Source organism: Athalia rosae, chromosome 7 (assembly GCF_917208135.1).
Source record: "Athalia rosae chromosome 7, iyAthRosa1.1, whole genome shotgun sequence".
Lineage (NCBI taxonomy): Eukaryota > Metazoa > Arthropoda > Insecta > Hymenoptera > Athaliidae > Athalia > Athalia rosae.
In genome coordinates, this window is record NC_064032.1 from 2,465,863 (window position 1) to 2,488,688 (window position 22,826).

The following is a 22,826-nucleotide window of genomic DNA, read 5'->3' on the forward strand; positions in this document are numbered from 1 at the left end:
TTCCGGTATAATTTCAGCCGGTTTTCAAGATCGGTAATATGAGAATAACGGAGTTCGGAGTCACGGCTGCACGTATCCGAGTGTGCGTATTCGACGTGTGTATAAGTGCATATATGAGCTGAGAGGGGGTAAAATATGACCTCAGAAAAGCCGCAATTATAACCGCACAAGGTCTCAAGATCGCGAGAAAATTGTCCTGCACAATGCACATGGCGGAAATCTGCGACTGCGACTGCAACTGAAATAATAATAATAATGACGATGGAAAGAAGGAAGATAAAAATTTCCGCTCCACGGTGATAACGCGGTACGACGTGATATCGGATCAATACACGGTGGCGAGCGTCGATGCGTTTGAATAAATTAATCGGAGGTGCCCGTATACGCGCTAGTCGGTATCGAATCCTTGAACTTTTCGAAAACTAACATTTGCAGAATTTTTTCAACCGCGAGAAACGCGAGTCTATTTTATTCAAGGATACATCACCGCCGGCGTTTCGTCGTTGAGAGATTGCGTCGCCGTTTAGAATACGACGACGGTTTTTTATCTCGGTAACGCACACACGCGACGGATTTTCACGTACACACACGTACACGAAACCTCCTCCTCCGCTGCACCGCGGTTGCTAAGGACTACTTTTACAATTACCCTATACGCTAATTATTACCGCTGCGGTGCGAAAGAAGCTGAAGCTGCTGGCTGCTGCTTCTGCTTTTGCCTCAGCTTTTGCTTTTGCTTTTGCTTCAATTCCGATGCACTTTGCACGGTGCATGTTACCGTGCATCCAGGTAACGCGGAGCAACTCGGACGCGTTATTAGCGCTGGATCTAATATTCCGCACTTCGTGCCGTAATCAACTATAAACTAACGATTAAAATTCTTCGCTAGCTGAACTGAAAATTCCTTATAATTCTTTTTTTTTTCCCTCGTTTTGCACAAATACAACGATTTTTAATACCTTATCATTAATAATAAAATTCTGTCATTATGTGTTACATAACTCAGCTATACATATATATTCTGTACAGTTATATCTGTACATAAATTGGTATTACGCAACCAACATGTACACACGTATATTTGATAATAAACGATCGCATTCCAGACCATATAATTTTTGTGACTTTATTTTTTTTCATCCAGCCATAAGAAATGATGTGTGAAAAAAAAAAACATTAACATAAAGTCACTGACACGTGAATTATACCGTACGTACGAAGGACAAAGTGTCTGGATACGACGTCGAATGAAATTGACCCAGAATAATTAACTACGAGGAGAAAGAAAAAGAAAAAAAAAAAAAATTGAGAGAAGTAAAAAAAGAAGATGAAGAAAAAGAGTGACACGAAATTGTAATTTCGGTGTACATCTCGATTGGTATTTTTTGTGTCAAAGTCGTATAGATGTTAATGTGAGTGAATGAAAATTATAAGGCATCGACTGTCAATAAATTAACGCCACAGCGGTGGATTTCTTTTTCCATTCGGTAATAATTTCCGACAGGTGAGAAAACGTAGATCCGATCGAAAGTAGGGTGGATCGAATCGAAGAGAGAAAAAAGGAAAGGGGATTCGGAAAAATCGTTTGAAAGAATTTTCTTTACCGTTCTCGACGTGCGACGAATTTTCTCGTCGATCCTTCTCGGCTGTGGGATTGCCGCCGCAGTCCTCGAGCTCTTCGATTTCGATTTCCAGTTCGGTTTCGTCCTCGGCTTTCACATCGGCGACTCTCGACGCTCTCTCGTCCCCAGTTTCCACGATTTTCCTGTCCTCCGACGCCGGGGAAACGCACGTCTCGATCGCTTCCTTTTCGTCAATTTTTTCCTGCCTTTCCACGCTCTCCTTTCCGATCCCTACGCTCTTAGGTATCCCGGATCTTCGGGGTGAATCGCTACCCCCACTTTTTTCGGGCTTACCGAACTGCCCCTGCGCCACTTTGCCGACGACAACCTTCTCCGGCGTTCTGTGATTCTTTATGTTCGGTATCGTGATGAACTTCGGTCTGACTTGTGACTTTTTTTCGTCAGGCGCGACGAAGTCTTCCAATTCTTCGCACTCCTCGACACCCGGGACACCGGGCGAAGTTTTTTCCACCAGACGTCTGGACGAGGTGCAAAAATCCGGCTTGGCGGGGGCGAAAATAACGTTGTCCACGTTGAACAGAACGCTCTTCTTCTTGCCCGAAGGCCTACCTCCGACCTTCGACCTCTTCAGAATACTTTTAATCGGCAACGCTTTCGTCTGATCGACTTTCTGCTTCCGGGGTGGCCTTTTCGGACAGACTTTTGGTATCGGTATGCTGGTCGGTGTGGAAAGTAGAGAAGTCGTCGAGATGACGCCGTCACCTTCGTTGTACTCTTCGTCAACGTTGGCGACTTCCTCTTTCTCGACCTTCGCCCTCTCCCTTTCCCTTTCTCTTTCTCTGAGGTCCCTCTCCCTCTCCCTTTCTCTTTTACGTCTGACGTCCTGCGCTTCGAGTTCCTCAGCGGGTTCCTTTTCCTCCTCCTGATTGTCCTCGGCGTCCGAGACGCTCCTGGGTTCGCTGAACACCCTGATCCTCTGCCCACCGATGGCCGCCACGGAGCTGCACCTCGCCGGTATTCGTTCGATCGATTTGACCTTCGAGGGGTCGAAGAGCGTGGGCAGGGGCTCGTCGAGCTCGAGAGCGTTGTCCGAAAGATCGTCGCTGAAGTCGTCCTCGTCTCTGATCTGCTTCTTCACCAGCAGGTAGGGGTTCACGTCGCACTCAAGAATACTCTTCCTCGAGTCCGCGTCGCCCCTCTGCTGACCGCTCAGCCTCTGGGACCTCGTTATCACGCTCCTCCTCGATATCGTCGCCACCCTCTTCTCCTCCCCCGAACTCTCCTCCTCCAGCCAATCGTCGCCCTGACTCACGTCGCGTTTCGCGCCGAATCCCGAAGGATTCACCTCCGACTCGAACCACCGATCGTTCCTGCAGGATATTTCGGTCTCCTTGACCGGCCAGGCGACGCTCTGGCTCCTCGGGTCTCTCGAATTTTCCTGCCTGTGCGGACTTATGCTCCTCGCCCTCGATCTCGGCTCCACCAGTCTCGACCTTCTCACTAGGTCGTAGGGGTCGTCCAACGGCGCTCTCAGCACACCGGCTAGGCTCGGTCGCGACCTGGAGGAGGTCGTCGACGGCGCCCTGCACGTACCTCCCAGAGGAAGTCCGGCCAATCTGTGACCGCCGCATTTCCTGCAATTGCCGAGTCTACGGGCGGTACCGCTCAGAAATTCGGGACACGAACAAACTAAGAGAATCGGCCCACCGTGCTGGGAAGCGCTCAGGTATCCTTGGGGCGAATTTCGGCTACTCTGAGTCTGACGTTGTACACCGCGTACGGTTCCGTACAGCCACGGATCACCGTAACGCATCTGACGAGAAAGCGCCGAGCCTCCGGATATCGTTCCCCAACCCTGATGATGTTTGGCGGATCCATCGTTCTCCGATATCTGACTCTGACGCGACAGACCCAGGCGAACGCTCCACGATTTTTTACCCTTGCCGAGAGTGTCGTAATTCTGGAAAGAACAACGAAACAATTTGAATAAACGAAACGCGAATTTTCTTCTCCTCCGAAACTCCGCCGAGGATTTCGAATTAATTTTCGCGGAGAAACTAGCACGATTCAAGGTTGAATAAATACAGCGCGATAACCAGAGAGAACGACTGAGAAATTCCGATCGCTGGATCACGGTCGATCAACGCGACCGGCTGCTTCGAAAACTTTGCGGTTTCAAAGGCAGCGAAGTGCATCGCGGATGTAGAAATCTTACCGATCCACGGGGATCGTCGAGGATACGTCGAACGATCGGATCCATTTCGGCCATCGCTTAATTCGAATCGTTCAACGATCATTTATTTATCAACGATTCGAGTACATCGAATAAAAAATCATTGCCACGCGACGATTGCGAACCTACTCTCTGTACGGTGAATTTGTTTTTTCGTAGGACCGGTGAGATCTACTTTCATTTTCTATCGATAAGAACTTTGTACGGCGAGAAGAACAGAGGAGATGGAAAAAAGTCCGGCGGACGGACGAGTACGAATACTAATTAATAGAACGATCGAATGGACTCGGTTTTCCGCCACTTTTTTCTTTCTTTCCCTTCTTTTCTTTCGAGTCCGCTACCGTTCGGTCGGGATAAAAATGCAGCCGGCGTGGCGATTTCACCGTGAGACTAATCGAACTTAAATGTAAATTCCAGGTAGGCGATGGCCCGCTCTTATGGCCGATCAACACTTTCCCTCTTCGGTATTATAACGTGTACATAGTAACGCGATATCGTAGTACATAACGCATGTACTTGTGTATATATATATATATTTAAAGTGTATCTCGAGTCACGTGCGTCGCCATGCTTGGAAAATACAATAGTGTAGTTACAGTTTTAGAAAAGAACTAGATGAGACGGTCCGATATATGTACACCATATGCGTATACCTATATGTACACACTCAGTGCACGGAATAAATATTTTATTATGTATGTATATACATGCGCTCTACATGGAAGAAAGTTTCAGCTCTCGGTCCGCCATTTCCGTATTTTCATAACACGTACATACCTGTGTACATACGTGTATCAAACCGCATCACCTGAATTCATACACGCGGGGGAAGAAGTGAAGATGAACAAAAAAAAAAATAAAGAATAGGGAGAGGAATATATTCAATTAAATTTTCCCGATCACATAACGAAGATAATCGCGATACGTACGTGGAGATAACGCCGTATATAGATGGAGAATCTACTTATGTACCCGAGGTATATGGTTTCGTGCTTTCCACTCATATATCAGCGAAATGAATTGAGCGTCCGTCGCACTTGATATTCATCCGCCGGGAGTTTCATTTATTTATCTACATACGTATGTACGTAGGTTCGATGATTTCCAAACCGGAAAACGCCATGACACGGTTATTAAAAAATTGCAGAATAGGAAAATAATGAGAGAATGGTATTAAAAAAAAAAAAAGAAGACTTTATCTCCTCTGGTGTCTACGATGATGGCGATTAGTTCAGCCGTATGTGAAAATGATCTGAAGCGCGCTACCGCTGCATAGAAAAGATAAAACGCTAGAAAAATAAATGGGTAAAAAGATAAGGAGGAGAAGAAAAAAAAAAAAGTAGATGACGAAACGAAGAACGCTTTCGATGCAACTGTGAAGGATATCAATTAATAATCGTGCAATAATTCTCTCCTTTTTTCCACTCACATAATCTCCGTTTTTTTATATATATATAATTATATACAGGTAGTATATACCTGTATCTGGACACAATACGGTGCGAGGTTGGGTTAGAAAGATAGGGAAAGTTGCCGGTTGCTTTTACAGAGTTTAGACTATCCTGTAATAGATCCTCCTCCGCAAACGCCTCGCCAATTCCAACTCGAATAACGATGTATAATGTAACGCGGAGTCGGGCAGTGGCGAAGAAATGAAACGAATATATTCCAGAGGAGAGGTAAGAAAAGATAGATCACGTTGGACTTTGATCGTATCTTAATTTTCTACGAGTGTACACACACACTAGTGATATTGTTTCAAGTTTGTGTGCATTGTAATCAGGTTTACAAAAATTGAGGGAAAGAAAAAAGAAAAAAGAAAAAAGTAGAATTGAGAAGAAGAAGAAGAAGAAGTAGAAGCATGTGAGACGGAGCAGGATATTATTACGTAACTCTATACATATGTACCTACGTATGTATACCTGCCCATGTACCTACACCGGAGTCGAGTGCACTCGCCGTGAACCTGCTGCAATATCATATTATACACCATGCGAGTTTTCCACAGGTAAAATTCCAGCAACGGCGGCGCACGATGATTTTTTATCAGAGCGATAAAAAAAAAAAAAAACGGAGAGACGTTATAAACGAAACTAGATTCGGAAAAAGTTTTTAATGACGATTGGAGTTATGATCCACAGAGAAACTCACTTTTCCGGGTACGGGCGAAGTATTCGGTGACGACAACGTAGACGTGGTGGAGTGATGATTGTTGTTGTTCAACGGAGATTGAAGGTGGTGGTATCTCTTCGGAGTTACGATCGCCGAAGGGTTACCTGGGCTACCCTGGGTGACGGCGACACTCGCCATAGTCATTTCCGACGATTGTCGTTACCGACGACGACTCGAATCCCTCTTCTTCGGGAGACGCTTTTTCTTGCGCCACTTCGATGTTACCCGTTACGACGAGCATCGTTCACTTTCGACGATCTGAAAAAAAAATTCCAAGCAAACGATAAAAAAAACTGTATTTTACAAAGTAAAACGACGTTGAAAATCCGACACATTTACGTGAGAAAATTGGAAAAAAAAAACTACAAAAAATTCCGGCGAACGGATCGGAATTATTTGATTACGTCCGAATATCCACCCACCCCCCGTTGTATACGGATCCGCAGACTCCGCACGAAAAATTTTCTGGCGCCACAAGCCGCTTGTAATAAAATTGCGTAAGGCGTAGGAGAGTGTAGCGGGATAGGTTATAGGTATATATTATATGTATACATAAAATCCGCACGTCGTACGGTCGATGAAGGTACACACAGGTATAGGGGGTACGTAATAATTACATCATTTGACAATATTTTCCTGACGCAATTTCTCCCGACTGACGTCCGTGCACAGCGGCACGGATAGCGAAGCGAAGGCAGCGAGAATTATAGATCTCTATAGATCCGAAACGTGTATTGCGCAATGATGAATATTACACACGCACACACACAGATTCACGTGTATACCCCTTTTTTTTTTACGTTTATATACCTACCTACCTACCTACCTCTACTTGCCGCAAATAATGATCAACGATCGGGTGTAAATATATATACGTGTATATATATACATGGGGAACTTGTACGAGATTATTATAAACGCGCTGCTGTGGTATATAGAAAGCTGGAGGCTAAGTATAATTCAAGCATAGGAGAGAATCGACTTGCCGAACCTAACAATCACGTATCGTATATGAAAGAAAGGAAAAAAAAAAAAAAAAAACCAACCAAAAACCAAAGAAAAAGAAACTTACATTTTGAAAATCAACCGGACCTATATTTTAAGACTAAGCGCGATTACCGTCGGTTTTTCATTGAAAAATCTGCATAACGTACGCGTATTTTATAAAAATTTCCACCCAAATTTACCTGTGATATAGGTACGGTCGATATTGCTGCGGGTGTCGTAAAAAAATTTTCGAAACGAACGCGGTTGGAAGAGAAAGAAAGAGAGAAAAAAAAAAAAGAAAAGGAAAAAATAACCGCGACGCGAGGTCTTTTTGAACCAAAACCTTGACATTTAAGGGGATAATAATATTGCGGGTAATTATTTAATATTTTATATGTAACGCACAGTGTGCAGTGTGTATGTACGGTATACCTGTACGGTGTGAATGAAGATTGTAAAAATTAACAAATTTCACGTACACGTCGTACAATTAATTAATCGAATGTACACCGGAAGAGTAATTAGTACTTCTTTTCCTAGATAAATGTAATTTTTATCCAAATAAATATGAGTTAGTCATGAAAATCGTGTACATATAAATGTGAACATAATTGGAATATAAATATAAATATACGAAAGTTAGAATATTAAACACACCCTATCGTATTCTGAGATTATTTCAATTCCGTCAATTTTTATTTCATCATCAATATTTTTATATCCTCTTTGTTATCGTGGACAAAATATTTATTCGCGTAAAGTCACGTAGCGGTGTTATAAAATTGACCGTACGCCACGCGACTCGGGACGAGTATGAAATCATCACCATCATCATCATCATCATCGCTATGTATATAAAGAACGGGTTTATAAGTTCAACTATAGCAAAATATGGTGGCGGGTACGCGTGTAGACATGTACATGAACGTTACAGGTATATGAATACATAGAAAATGTTATGTATCACATTATACACAAGCATATGATGCGCCCGTATCGAAATGCGACGTGTAAAATTGCGTTATAAAATTAACCGATGGTTTACTCCTCTTTTCTTCGACTATCCAGCGAGAGGGTAAACGTCATTTTCTACCACAATCGCACGTAAATCACATTCAGGTATATCCGTTTACCTGCACAATCGAGCGATGCTACGTATGTACGCGCAAATTTTTAAGAAAAATAAATTTCCCCCAAAAAACTTGCGACCACTTTTAATACAATGCCGCCGAAAAAAAGGAATAATTTTTGTTCCTTCTCTTTTTTTTTTTTTTTTTTTTTAATTTGTACCGTTTGCGATCCGCGCGCAACAACATACTCGAAATATACATAATTTCAAGAGTTGAAAACTTGTTCTTCTTTGTTCCGAATTTTTTTTTCTCTGCATTTATATTTCTTTCACGTTTTTTTCAAACCGCCGTTTCGCGGTTCGCTCGTAGTCTTTTCCATGTTTCTCAAAGACCAGAAAGATCTCGCCCAGGTATTTATAGATGTATATAATATGTGTGTACGTATTTTTCTTCTATTCGCATCTGTTATGTAGTACATACCTACGTGTATTATATATAGATATATCTACGCCAGGTACAGCTATCTTCGCTTTAATTCATACGATTGTTTTAATTACGACGAACAATTCGCGCACCGTCTGAATATCAATCGTTCGTCGCACCTCATCAATATTGTCTTTCCAACGCTCGATCGACTGTTAATTTGTTTTTTTTTTACATCATGTCCACGTCCTCGAACACCTGTACCATCCCCCTGTTAGGAAAATATTGATTACCGAAAACGAGAGAAAAAAAAAATCAACGAAAATGAAAAAAGGTTTGAGGAGGCAAAGTACGTAGATTTCAACTTCTCTTACATATGTATATTACATTGTGTATATAATTGGGAATCCCGATGTATCGCACGACAACGAGGAGTGAAGGTGGTTTACATATACCTATATGTATTATATGTACCGTACATACGTGCGAGTATAGTTGTGTATATGCAATGTGCGAATATGAGGGAGTTTGTGTGCATCGTGTTTTATTACGAGCTGTACGTACGTATACTGGATCACGTTAAAGAGCGACGCATTCGTAACATCAACTTTCAACGTAGGGTAAAAAATGAAACTCTTGGGGCCTCAGGGCCCGCTTCAGCCTCGGTCTGACCCACTTGACCCACTTACAACCCACTTCTACCTGGCACCGATCACTTTCATACACTAGCGGCGAACCGCTGCGGCGAACAGCAAAATCGGCATCAACATCGGCATCGCTTCTGCGACCAACTTACGGAGGCGCGCGCGATATCTCGAATCGAAACCTAGGTCAGTGCGTATACGGTTTAATTTCATTTCGGATCTCTGTGGTATATATGTATACGTAGGTGCGAATAAATAAGTATATGCGGTAAATATATATGTTCGCGAGGGTAAACAGCTATAACTTTGCGATAAGGTGCAAGAAAAGTATACAGGTAGATAGGTGCGTAGGTAATGGTATACGATATTATACGTTGTACTATACGGAGAGAAAAAGAGAGAGAGAGAGAGAGAGATTCGGATCTTCAAATTCAGGGAGATCCGGCTCTTGATTTATAACGAAATCTGAATACACGTGTATCGCGTATCCTATACACAGGTATAACATTATACCATAATGGCTTCAATAACGATCCGCACAGTTACACCCAGAGGAACATTAATAAACGGAATTAGAGATGAGAAAGACAATCGAATTCTGATAACCTCGATATCCATGTATTATTATATTGCACGTACAAATATATATACCTCCATGCGGATATGTACTAAGAAGCAGGTTCTTGTAACGTCTCGAGAAATTTGTCTTTTCAGACATTCTGTACGTACGGCGATATTATAATTTACGGTGTCCGTCGCAATTATGGATTTAATCGTTTTTTCTTATCTTTCAATTTTTCTCTTTTTTTTCTTTCGTTACAAATAACTGTCCATTGTTCACTTTCCGCGTCCTCTGCGTATACGTAAATTAATTGTACACGATTATTCATTGGGCTAGAAAAAAGAAAAATTTGCAATTAATTTTGAACTGTACTGTGAAATGAAAAATGTTAATCTAGGTAGATAGGTACCCAATGCCCGTAGCTATTGCCTTACCAGTATGCGTGCGACGGTTTCGCGCTACACGAGAGTAAAAGAGAAATTAGAAAAAATGAAGTCGGTACACCGAGACGTGAACCGCCCGACCTCTGAACACGTACACCTCGTTTCGCGAATAGCGAACGATGATTTTTTTCGTACCATCGAATCGCTTTAGGGCCATGCAAGTTGATGCAGTGTACCTAGTTGAGGTTTTTTTCTTTTTTTCGCAGCTGCGATATTTACAAAAATTCTGATTTACGTGTACTAATTGAGGAAAATTCCGAAAGTAAATATATAGCTGTGCATATATTACGTACGATTTTCTAGGGTATATTATATTTCGCTAGTGAGATTCTATATGTATAATAAATATACTATACCTATGTGCTCCGCACAGTTCCGCCCACGATGTAGGTAAACTGCTTTTCTTCGCGAGTGCACAGCTATACAGCAGGCGCATGAAAGTTACGTTCGCGCCGACATTTCATTCAATATGTTTTTTTATTTTTCTCTCTCATATACTTTTTCTCATTTTCTCAGCTTTCCGCTTCATGTGTAAGACGAAAAAGGAATCAGGTCTGCTTATTTTGCGATTATTATTATACCCCTAAAATGAAAAGTTGAGTTTTCACCACAACGCCACGTTTATTGCTGAAAGTACTCCACTTGATTAATTATTTATTCAAAAAACGAGTGGGCTACCTCAAAATATCAAGTAAAAAATTTTTCCCACTTAATGATTACTCGATCGATTGCATGAGTGGATGATTTTGGCTTTCAGATTTGGATTTCGCAGCAGATTATACGTGAGATTACTCTTGAAGAACCAAAAAAAAATTGGAAATTTGAGCAGCAAATAAATCATTTTTTTAATTGGGTTTAGTGTGCCTTTCTGACGTATTTTGACCTCAGGAATTCAAATCTAAAGGAAAAATTGATCTATTTCTAAAATTGACCGAGTTATCGCTAATTTTCAGCTTTTTGGGGTCAAAAATAAAAAATTTATTTTATAGTCTATCTTGAAGTAATTTGAGCTCAAAAATCCGAATCCGGAGGTAAATTTGATCTATCTTCAAAAATGACCGAGTTATCCCCATTTTTTCGCATTTTTTACCATAAAAATGAAGATATCTTGAAGGGAAAAAATTATAGCTCAATTTGGACAACGGATTCGTGTTCCTGAGGTCAAAATACATAAGAAAAGTGCCATACGATCGATTTTAAAAAATAAAAATTTCTGGCCAAAATTTGAGATTTTTCCAAGGGGTACCCCTTACGATTTTTTCAAATTTTGGCCAAAAATTTTTATTTTTTAAAATTGATCGTATGGCACTTTTCTTATGTATTTTGACCTCAGGAACACGAATCCGTTGTCCAAATTGAGCTACGATTTTTTCCCTTCGAGATATCCTCAAATTTATGCCAAAAAATGCGAAAAAATGGGGATAACTCGGTTATTTTTCAAGATAGATTAATTTTTCCTCCAGATTCGGATTCCTGAGCTCAAATTACATTAAGATAGACTATAAAATAAATTTTTTATTTTTGACCCCAAAAAGCTGAAAATTAGCGATAACTCGGTCAATTTCAGAGATAGGTCAATTTTTCTTTTGGATTCGAATTCCCGAGGTCAAAATACGTCAGAAAGGCACACTAAACCCAATTAAAAAAATGATTTATTTTTTGCTCAAAAATCGAATTATTTTTTTGGTTCTTCAAGAGTAATCTCACGTATAATGAGCTCAGGAATCCAAATCTGAAAGCCAAAATCATCTACTCATGCAATCGATCGAGTAATTTCAACCCACCCTACTAAATAACGAATTGGTCAAAAATCAGTAGTGTGACGAATCAGTGAATGTAGTTTAATAAAATGAAGAAAAGAAAAAAAGAACAATCTTCAAGGATATTTCAATCTTGAAGTTATACACACTTGTTGCATGTATAAAAAACCATCGACACGTATACGATGTTCGATTATAATTAATTCAACCGTGAGACAGACGTATATTGTCCACCTGAGTAAGTGTTCGATAATAAAATTTAGTTTCTTGCGAGAAAAACATGAATTAAATCAATAACCTGACAAAATCTATATTCGTTCTCTCATTATTCTTCATTCGAACAAAGCAGACTACGAATCTCAACAAACCTGCTTCATTTATACCTTCTCCAATCCTCCGTTACACGCGATAAAAACGAAAGCGCTGCGCGAAATCCATTGAAAACTATTAAAAAATCGAATTAACGTGCAGCGACCGACTCGACGTGTCTTACGCGGGCGTCGGAGTCTCCGGCAGCGCGCTCGCGCCGCTGCACCGAACGACGTGTCTTACGCGTTCATTGAAGTCTCTCTCGCCTCGCTCCGCAGCGAGCGCTACCGAACGTGTGGCGAACTGGCTACTGTTAGAGGAATAAAATTTCCGCGTGCAGTTAGTTTGTTACGTGCTTGCTGCGCTTTCGAACTACTTAAATAATGAGCTGGCTCCGAAAAATTCTTGACACGAGATTATACGTCTTAGGATCGTTTTTTTTTCCCTCCCAGATTTTGCGTTGTTTAATTCTTGAATCTTGTATTTTTTATTGTTCTATTTTTAGGTTTGGTTTAATTTTTCTCTACTCGTAGCCAAGCAGATGTACGTCTATAGTTTATATATTAATTCATGCACTACAATGCGGAGTGTTCACATTATATGTGTATTATATACGCGGTATGTACCTATCATTAACATGCGATCATGATCTCGACGTTGATGATGATGATGATGATGATGATGATGATGATGGAATGAAAGAAGAAAGTGCAATATTTGCTCATTCCTAGGTATGCGAGAGTAATGTAGACGTATGCCGAGCCGGAGTATAAGTAAACGTATGTACTTATCCTACCTATTTACAATTGTCTATGGACACGGTATAATAAATATATAAACGCACTTTACATGCACACACGCTCATATATGTGGAATACACGACATACGCCATTATTGCGATATCTGAAACACGTGTACCATATCACAGCGCGCTATATTATACCTACATTGTACGCCTGGTAATCAGCGTAATCAGATATCTGTATTAAATTCTAATTATAATTAATCGAAGGCTGTCGTAAACGCGATGCATATTCAAAAATTAGAGAAAAAAAGAAAGAAAGAAATAAAGGGGAGAACAACATTTCCTCGTGTAAATTTAACCTGCATCTTAATAGGTAATTTTTCTTCTCCTTTTTTTTTTCTTTCTCGCCTCAATATACATCCCGTCAATGAGTCATTGATACATCGCAGCCGCGATTACGTACAGGTACACGATAACTAATTATAAAATATATTCTGCTGATACATAAGGATGAGAGTTATTTTTTTTTCTTTTTTCACGTGTCATACGACGTCCATTGTCATTCAGTTTCGGACGAACGGACAAAACTATTGCACAGACGGAATATGGAGAACAGAATTCTACTGGCATGATTATGTAATAATCCGAGATAGCTTTTATACGTTCCATAACTAAAATAGGATATTCTTGCTTCTGTAGAAAATTCATACACTCATTTTTATAAATGGGCAACTGGATGAGCATTTCTTTTTCCTGTCTCGTATACAGAACGTGCGGACGGATTTTCCCTCTCTTTAAATTTTTCCTATTTTCTATCCTCTCTCTCTCAGTTTTTTTTTTTTTTTTTTTTTCTCTCATCTTTCTTTTCACTGCACACAACGCGGTGCGCTCCGGAACATATGGGCACATACGTGTAAGGTAGGTGTATTATAGTTATGTACAGTAGAGTCGAAGGAACGTCGCGTCGTCGCGAGACCGGCGCGCCTTTTTGTAGTTGAGTTGCTTGGGTCACCAGTGACTACAGTCATCGAACTCGCGCGAAGATCCGTCGCCGCCGCTGCCGCCGCTGCCGCTGCTGATGGCGATGACGACGATGAGGTATTTATACGGTGAACTTATGTCGATCGACCCACAAAAAGATCGTGACGATGTAACGTAGGTTGTAACCGTTCGTTCTATATTTGTACAAATGCTCACTTTGTGTATAGCGACAATCGCGATGTTGGTCCGGATGAAAAATTTCCATTATTCACTTCCGCTCTTGTGGCGTACAAGGCCCGATCACGAGGCAGACGTTCGATTGTGGGAGGTGTTCGAAATTTTGAGGAAATTCTTCAGCATTTTCAAAGAATCGAAAAAAAATGGATGAAAAGCGATAACAGCTGGAATTTTTCAATTGGATAAAAAAAACATTTTTTCTTCTTCTCTCTCTTCCGAATAACGACGATCGTTCGATTTTTGAGCTGTACAGTTTTTTTTTTTAGTGAGTCACGCGGTTTTTAGAGCCAACCCGACCCAACGCGTAACCCGTGAATATATATATTTTCGATTATTTGTTCTCCTATTGACACACTTTTAATGTGTGTATATATGTATAATGTATTCGGGATATAAAAGAGATGGGTTCGTCCGAAAGACGTTAGAGATGATATTTTATCGCGACGTTTTATCTCCTTGTGTACATACGGCGCATATGGGTATATAGTGTAAAATTTAATGTCGTAATCGTATAGTGTATATATATATATATATATATATATATACATATATATACGATATCCCTGCTTGCTACATCGACTCATTTCATATCATATATACACACATATACACAACGAGGTACGGATCTAAACAACTACACAAATACCAAACCATAGCTCCGCCATTTTCTTCACGAAAAAATTTATACGAGGCAACTAACTAACTGCGGCGGCCATTCCTGAAAGAAATTATAAAACTAGTCGAGCTGTCTGTAGCCTATTGACTAGCTTATCGATCTTTCGTGTGTTGTACAGATATAATAACGGTTACATGTTACAGAATCGATTGGCGACATTATTTTTTTTTCTTTTTCTTTTTTCTCTCAATCATATTAATTATTCCAGTCTTTGATAATTCCTGAATCGAGAAATTACAAGCGTCACGCGGAGGGGACATTAATTGCGAGTAATTGGACGCTATTTTATTCCAAGTTTCTTTTCTCTCTTCCATTTGAACGTTTTTTCCGGTCAAACGAGACGCGAAATTTAAAATCGTGTATCCCGATTTAATGAAACCGCAATGATAAAATAACTGCGAATTAGATTCAAACAATATACGTAGCTATAGAGACCTTAAGGAGTGTGTTTCTAGGCAAATATGGAGTCGTACCGAGGCGTTATATAATTTAAAAATGTTTTTTTCTCTTCTCTTCTCTTTAAAGAACAGCGCCGCGGTCTCCGCGATGGTGCAGATTGCGAATGTGCTCGAACTCACTGTACATGTATCCTAGAGACACAAGAGCTGCCTTCGCGTCACGAGGAAGACAAAAGGTTACTGGGTTTTAGATTGCGTAAACACATATTTTGTTGCCCGCTCGAGAATATTATAATATTTCTATCCTTCTATACGCGAATACAACTCTGTAACTTTCAATAATATAGTTATGTACGATGCAGGTATACGAAAAACAGAAAAACCTTTCAATTTTATAGATTCATTTGCAAAATATTTAGCCAGAAAGATTAGCGATTTCTCCGTTCTGAATTACATCTTATCTCATGTGAGAGACGATTCAAAAAGCCTCAGATATCTTTTCGTCCATCCTCAATTTTTTTTTGTTTTCCAGTCTTTCGAGACACTTAAAAAATTTTACACCTACGTCGCCTGCGACGCGGTGGTGCACACCTCTCTACGGTAGTTAGACAATTTAAATCAAATTTGTTTTACTTTCTATATTTAACGGAACAATTGAGGGAGAGTTTTTTTCGTATGAAAAAGAAAAAAAAAAAAATAATACACATAACACCAGAAGCGCGGTAGCTCTCGTATCGCTTGTAGTGTAGGGCGTAGGTGCGGATGCTTTCTCGATTGTCTTATCTGGAGTGATTCTCATGCTCTTTATAAGAAACATTTGCGAAGTAATATCAAGCGCTCGTACGTACCTACGGTACCTACCTAACTCATTGTACATTGTACGTTTCACGTACGTTAAAATCTGAATTTATTTTTACCGCTGGATACAACAATGCCCGCCCGCTCGACGTACTCGAGATTTCAATAATTTTCGCCGTATGTTCTACCTGTGAGCGATACGCGTAGACGGGAAAAAAAAAAAAAAACGGACACACGCGAAACTCGAAGTCGTTGTTCATTCGTTGTAATTGTTGTTTTTCGGTCAGCGAAAGTCCCCGACTTTTACGTACACCTACCCGTACGTACCACCCGTGCACACATTCGCTCGAATTGAACAGGCGGGTTAATTGCCTACCGAAACTCACTTTTCCTTGTATACTGTATATACTTCGTATCTCGTGCTACACCTCGCGTACATACCTGTACAACCGAAAAAAAAAAACTGTCGCACAAATATCGACGACCGGAAAGTCATTTATTTCATTTCGAGAAAAGAAAGAAGAATTTTTTTCTCCGCTCTCTGTTAAAAAAATGATTTGGGGAAAAATTACCGTATGAATTATATCAGGAGAGAAAAGTGACCGCGGAACGAATTTCGATACGTGTTGTCGTATCGGTATAATACGTGGTGAATGACGATCGTGAGATAACGAGAATGAAAATCGTCGAGACTGTGTAAAAGAAGATTTACGATAAAGAAGAAAAACACGAAGAAGAAGAAGAAACTGAGAAGCGATACCGCGATATGCGATATCGTAAGTCCCGTCGCGTAGCAGCGGAGTCTCAGCGGTATAAATAAGTCCTGAGAAAAATTGGCCTTGCGGTTCGCCGCATTACCTCCTTTCTGTAAAACTATCTACGTATGGTAAATACGTACGTACCCCTTACATACGTGGGGAACTCTGACCGCGTTTATATATTATAGAGAAATAATCGTCGCTGCTTAATATCTGCATGCCACTAATACGTACCTGTGCTGCAACGGAATTAGATATATATTGGATACACACACGATGCGATCTTAAAATCCATCTACCCACGTTGCAGCGAAAAATTTCAAACATATTTTTGCTCGAACTCGAACGACACGAGAGACAAAAAAAGAAAATACGGGTCATAAAAAATTTTTATTTCCATAATTCGACCGGGTGTACTTTCAAATTTTTCCCGAACAAAAGATGCTGTGCACACCGTGTACGGAACGGTGGACTTTACGTGTCCGTATTGATTTTTCTTCTACAGTAAAAGATAAAATTTCTAAAGTACCAATCAAAATTAATTATGATCCGGCGATGAATTTAATCAATGATAACTATATGCAGGTACTTTTGGGAGAAATTCTCTTTTCATCCGGATGTAGAATAAACTATCGAGCAGCGTTAACGTAGGTAATTAGGTATGAGTATCCACGTATTCGCGTTAATAACAGACGTGTGCGAATTTAAAGGGTATTTTCGACAGCCTGGGTATATGTACTTAAATTTGAAGAAAATAAAGCAAAAAAAATAGAGCTCGATGTATACTAGACTTATTCTCTATTCATCGTACGTCGTACGTACCTTGCTTCTAATTTATTTATACGTACGATAAATAAATAAAAAAAAGACTTAGAGTCACTTAAGCTGCCGCCCAGACTGTTTCACGTACTATGAGCTATTATCTCCACACATCGAGGCGATTTTGTGGTATAAAAGTTTCCTATTTCGAAAGTAGGCTGCAAACTATACATAATACGTTGTTACACGGGTACGCGCACACACCTTCGCAGATATACGTATATAGGTATATATACAAGACTACGGTATGTACGGCATAATTATATCCGGGCATCAAAAACTATATTCTCGCGGGTGAAGGGCGAACAAACGTCGGTGTTCAGACGACCTTCGCTACCGTTAAGAGATCTCTTGCCGCTGCAACTGTAATTGCATTTCCCATAGGTCTGTCGGAGCCGCACCGACGATTCGAGAAAGAAAATTGAATTGAAATGACGAAAATAAAACAAAAACGAAAATTATTAATCGCAATTACAATTAATTACACGTCGGTTTAGAATCCACGATTTTCTGCGACGATTATTTTCATTTTTCGTTTCGCGCGTTGCGAGTAAAAAAAATCGAGGGTAGACACACCGATCGATCGGCGCGTACGAGAATTATTGGAAAGTCCCAGCGGTTCGCGAGGTTTTTTTTGTCTCCTCGGTAAGCGCGACGTCGGTTCCGTATATATACATATATAGACCACGGTAAAAAAGATCCTACGGTTTACAACGAAACCGAAACTCTCGTTACACTCGTAAATATGTTATATACAATAGCGGAGGGAAGGGACCTCGGTCTCCTCCACGTTGCGATTCGGATCACCGGGGGGGTGTGGCTCTCGACGATCGCCGCGGATATCGGAGATTGTCCACCGTTTATACGAAACGCGCTTTTACGTCCTGAGAAACTAACGTCGCATATAGGTATACATGTGACTTTTACCATACAGTACAAGTGTGAGAGCTGCACGTATACACAACACGCGCATTGTACGTAAGTCGCTTATATACACGAGGCAGGAGGCAATATGTACCGTCAATTGTAATTCTAGGTTTTATCAAATCGCGTCCTGAATACGAATAAAGCACTTTTATGCAGATCGTTTCGATCGTACCTAGAGGCGGTGCGCGTCCGAAATCGTCGTCGCTCGCTTATATCGGTAATTCGGCCTATATAACCACCTCGTCGCGTCGGGTTCGACTACGACGACGACGATCGTCGAATCATTTTATCGAAGCGAAAACAAAATTGCAGACTAAGATACCAAAAAAAAAAAAAAAAACATGCACTTTTCGAAGAAGATCGGAGTCAATCGAAACGCCGCGAATGACATTTAATCGTTCTCTCGTCCTTTTTTCCACCCCCTTTTTTTTTTTTTTTTTTTTTCATCCGCCGAACGAGGTCCCACCGTCGATCTCGAACCCACTTCCGGTTTATTTTTTTCTCACCACGTTTACGTACGTACGTGAGTACGGCGGCGGTCAACTTACACTTCCCGTAAAAGAAGCCGGACAAGGTTGTAGTCGGTAAGTTGGTTCTTTACTTCGCTTACGTTTTAACACCGCAATATAATATATACACGAAGTATGTAAAGTAATCTAATCTCATTTTCTACATATACGTATGCATATATAAAGACACGTGATACACATATGTGTTTTTCAACGGTTCGTTTCTATCAAATTCATCGAATATAAACGAGAGAAATTTTTCGTTGTTAAATTATTTAGAAAAATCGAAAAGGAAAAATTGAAAAAAAAAAATTGGAAATTGTCAGTTTTAAAAACCGGAAGTAAATTAAACGATGCGTTAAACTAGACCCGTTTGTATGATTGACAGTGTGTAACAATAAATATACACCACATCTGCATAACTTTTTTTTTTGTCATCTCCTTTTTGCCGTCGCGTAATTAACGGTTTTCAAAAATTCGAACAACTTATATGGAGCGTGTACGTTATGCGCACATCACATTTGACACATATACATATATATATACATAGAAAAGCATGTAAGTCGCGTGGACGGTATATAAGTAGAAGAAAATGACTGACATTTATATAAATATCGAACGATTTGGTCTACTTGTTACCGTAATAATGGCGTACCATTTTATGTATTTTATATTTCGCATACAGATACGTACAGCTTTATGTATTACGGATACCAATTTGTGCATTATAATTTATGTCGAGTGCATCGGGCGATGTTTTTTCTTTCTATCTTCCCTTTTTTTTTTTTTTTTTTTCTAACTATTTTCTTAGCCTCGCGAAATGATAAAATATACACCTTATCCTGTTTCCAGAGGCTGGCGACGGCTGCAGGGTATGCCCGCGAGATCGACATCTGCTGGACGCCGAGATTCTCATCTTAACGGTTATAATGTAATCGCGACGATAAATATCGGGAGCGAAAAATGAAGTGGCTACGGCTGCGGAGTTTACCCACACGCAACTCGAAATGATAAAAGTAAATGGAATCGAAACTGGGAGAGAAAAATCATAAAAATGGAAAAAAAAAGGGGAACACATCGTCAATCGCGGATTGAAAATTAAACCACCTCGTTACCGGGGTTCCATCTACGCCTGTTATAAAATTGTTAAGAACATTTAGTATCGTCCGTGTGTATACACAAATTACATATAGAAATATATTTCAGGTTGACTCGCGTTACGTGACGAATAAGAGAACGCGTGGCCCGTACAGAGGTGTACGGATACGTACGGGTATAATGTATAATATACAAACGAACAAAACGAGATGTACCGTTCTTCCGATAGGTCACGTGATAAAATTACAACGTGTGTCTCTACGCTCGTTTGTGTACGGCGTACGTACACGTATGTATGTACGATACGAAATGTCTTCGACTCGTTCGAGACCTCGTCATCGCTGGGATTCGAGCGTAATTTTGGAAAAAGATTGCAAGAGATTCGCGAAAGAATGGAAAAAAACGAATTCTCTTCTTTCGAATTTACGTAACGTACGGCCGCGCTTCTCTGACCGATGATTTCGTGCGTCGCTGCAGAGTTGGGGGGGGAAATCGGAGTAAAAGAATAAAATAAATAGAGACAAGGATCTCGGTAGATTAACGGTAAAAAGTAAGTAAAACAGAAAATTAATATGCTAGGATAACACGAATCGCTCGTTACGAACGAAATTATATGAGGAGGAGGAGGAGGAGGAGAACGAGGATCGAAATTAAGCTGCCCATTACGGAAGCGAGGTGAACTCTCTTTGGTTTCGAAGAGTGGTAGCGCGATCTTTTTTTTTTCTCTTCCATATTTTTCTTCGTACGTTACAACCGAAAGGTTGTGTACGGAGCGGGAGGAACGAGCGAACGGTAAGGAAACTTTTTAAAAAATCGACCGACAGGATTTGAATTTTAGCGTTACGGCGTTAATCAGCCGTGACGTATGCAGCCAGTGGCCCCGATTCTCCTTTTAAAGGTATATGATAGGTACGCAGGTATAATATATAAATATATAAATAGATATATATACAGGATCGCAAAATGAATGGAACAAAATTGAGATAATGGAATATGGAAAAATTTCAAAACAAAAATAACGATTCCGTAATATATAACAAAGATCGAACGTGTGTGGAAGAATTAAAAAAAAAGAGACGAAAAATAAAAACAGGAATTGAAAAAAAAAAAAAAAAAGCTCTTGCGTAACGAAGCGTACGTGTGCGTGTGCGCGATGCGGAGGATACTTGTACGTACCGAATGTAGTTGAAGACAGAAAAAAAAAAAAATTTTATACACGTCTTTAATATAGTTTTTTTCTTTTTTTTTTTTTTTTTGTTTAAACTTTATATATATATATATATTTTGTCTGTGCGGTGCAGTATTATATATCGCATTGTGAAAACCCGTTTTAAAGGAACGTGCAGCATAGTTATGGTAGTTTTAGACTATTTTACGTAATTTCGTTTTCACCACAAATTATACATATGCTATATATAAATATACGTATTTACATAAACTATATAAGTAGTTGTGAATTTTTGTATGATTGTCGGAATACAAGTGGAATTGTATAGATATATATATATACGTCTATACATAGAAAATCGTGAAACCATCAGCTGAAGAACAATTTTCAGATTCCGTCAGAGGAATTACATATATACATGGGAAATATGATGTGAAATGAAACTGAAAAAAGAATCACGTTTATAACGTGAGAATCAAAAATTTTCGATTAATTGTTCTTCCCCGATTCACCGTGTCCCAATAAAAAATTTGCAACAAAAAAAAACTCACGTTCGAACGTTGGATATCCATCAATATGCCAGCTGGAAAAATTTATCCTCGTCTTATCCCGTATGTTGCACTTCACCAAAAACGTGGAATGAAAGAAGAAGAAAATAAAAGAATATAATCAAAAAACTGAGAACTTTTGAGATTCAATATTCACACAATTGCGATAAAATATTCACTCGTTAATTCTGATTAACTTTAATTTGATTTTCAATCGATTCAAATTCACGATCGATGCGGTATACCAGGATATACTGTAATTCACTGTTTATATATAAATATATCACTTTGTTTAAATATTTATTCGTTTTAACATTCACTGTGACTAGTAAGAAAAAAAACTTTTTCAATCGCTCAAATATTTTTCAATTTTTTTTTTTGGTTTTTTTGTTGGGGAGGGGTGAGCGGGTGAAACGTTGGCGCGGTCCGTTCGAAATCGAACTGCGATATCGTCGCGTTTACCGTGAAATTTCGGAGGGTGGGTCAAACGCGATCTTCGCGGTGGTGGTAATCGGTAGGATCCGGAAGGATCGATAAAACGAAACGTGTCGGGTAAAACCGGCGATCCGACACCGACGAACGCAGATCGCAAAGTGCGAGAAGAGAGAGGTTCGCGTTTAACTTGCTCGAGCCAACGCCGACGCTTTGGGAGTCGGGAACCAGTCCTACTACCTATACCTCGTTCTACCTACGTGCGGACGCTACGAGTATATACGTATACACATTTCCTTCGCGAGTATACGTACAGAGATCTTCCAAATATATACGTACACGCGTGCGTAAACATTTGCGTGCGTGTGTGCGCGTAGATCAACGTCTCACACGCGCACACCAACAAAAATTTGTAAGCACCGATACCGAAAACGTCCCGCACACGCGAGGTGAGGCAGGGGGGGGAACGTTTAACAGGAACATGTGGGACTGCCGCAGGTCCATCGGTTTTCAAAGCAACCCATCTTTTATATGGTACCCGTCAAA

At 40.1% G+C, this 22,826-nt stretch overlaps 1 protein-coding gene across 1 annotated transcript in view; it reads right to left on the reverse strand.

Moving 5' to 3' along the window:
• Window positions 1–22,464, reverse strand: part of LOC105689193 — a 28,783-nt gene extending 6,319 nt beyond the window's left edge. The window contains exons 1-3 of the mRNA XM_012406042.3: window positions 21,852–22,464; window positions 5,968–6,246; window positions 1,605–3,543 (exon numbers count right to left, since the gene is read on the reverse strand). Of these exons, the coding sequence (XP_012261465.2) occupies window positions 1,605–3,543; window positions 5,968–6,132 (2,104 nt within the window). The 5' untranslated portion in view covers window positions 6,133–6,246; window positions 21,852–22,464. The remainder of the gene's footprint in view (window positions 1–1,604; window positions 3,544–5,967; window positions 6,247–21,851) is intronic.
• Between the last annotated feature and the right edge of the window lie 362 nt (window positions 22,465–22,826).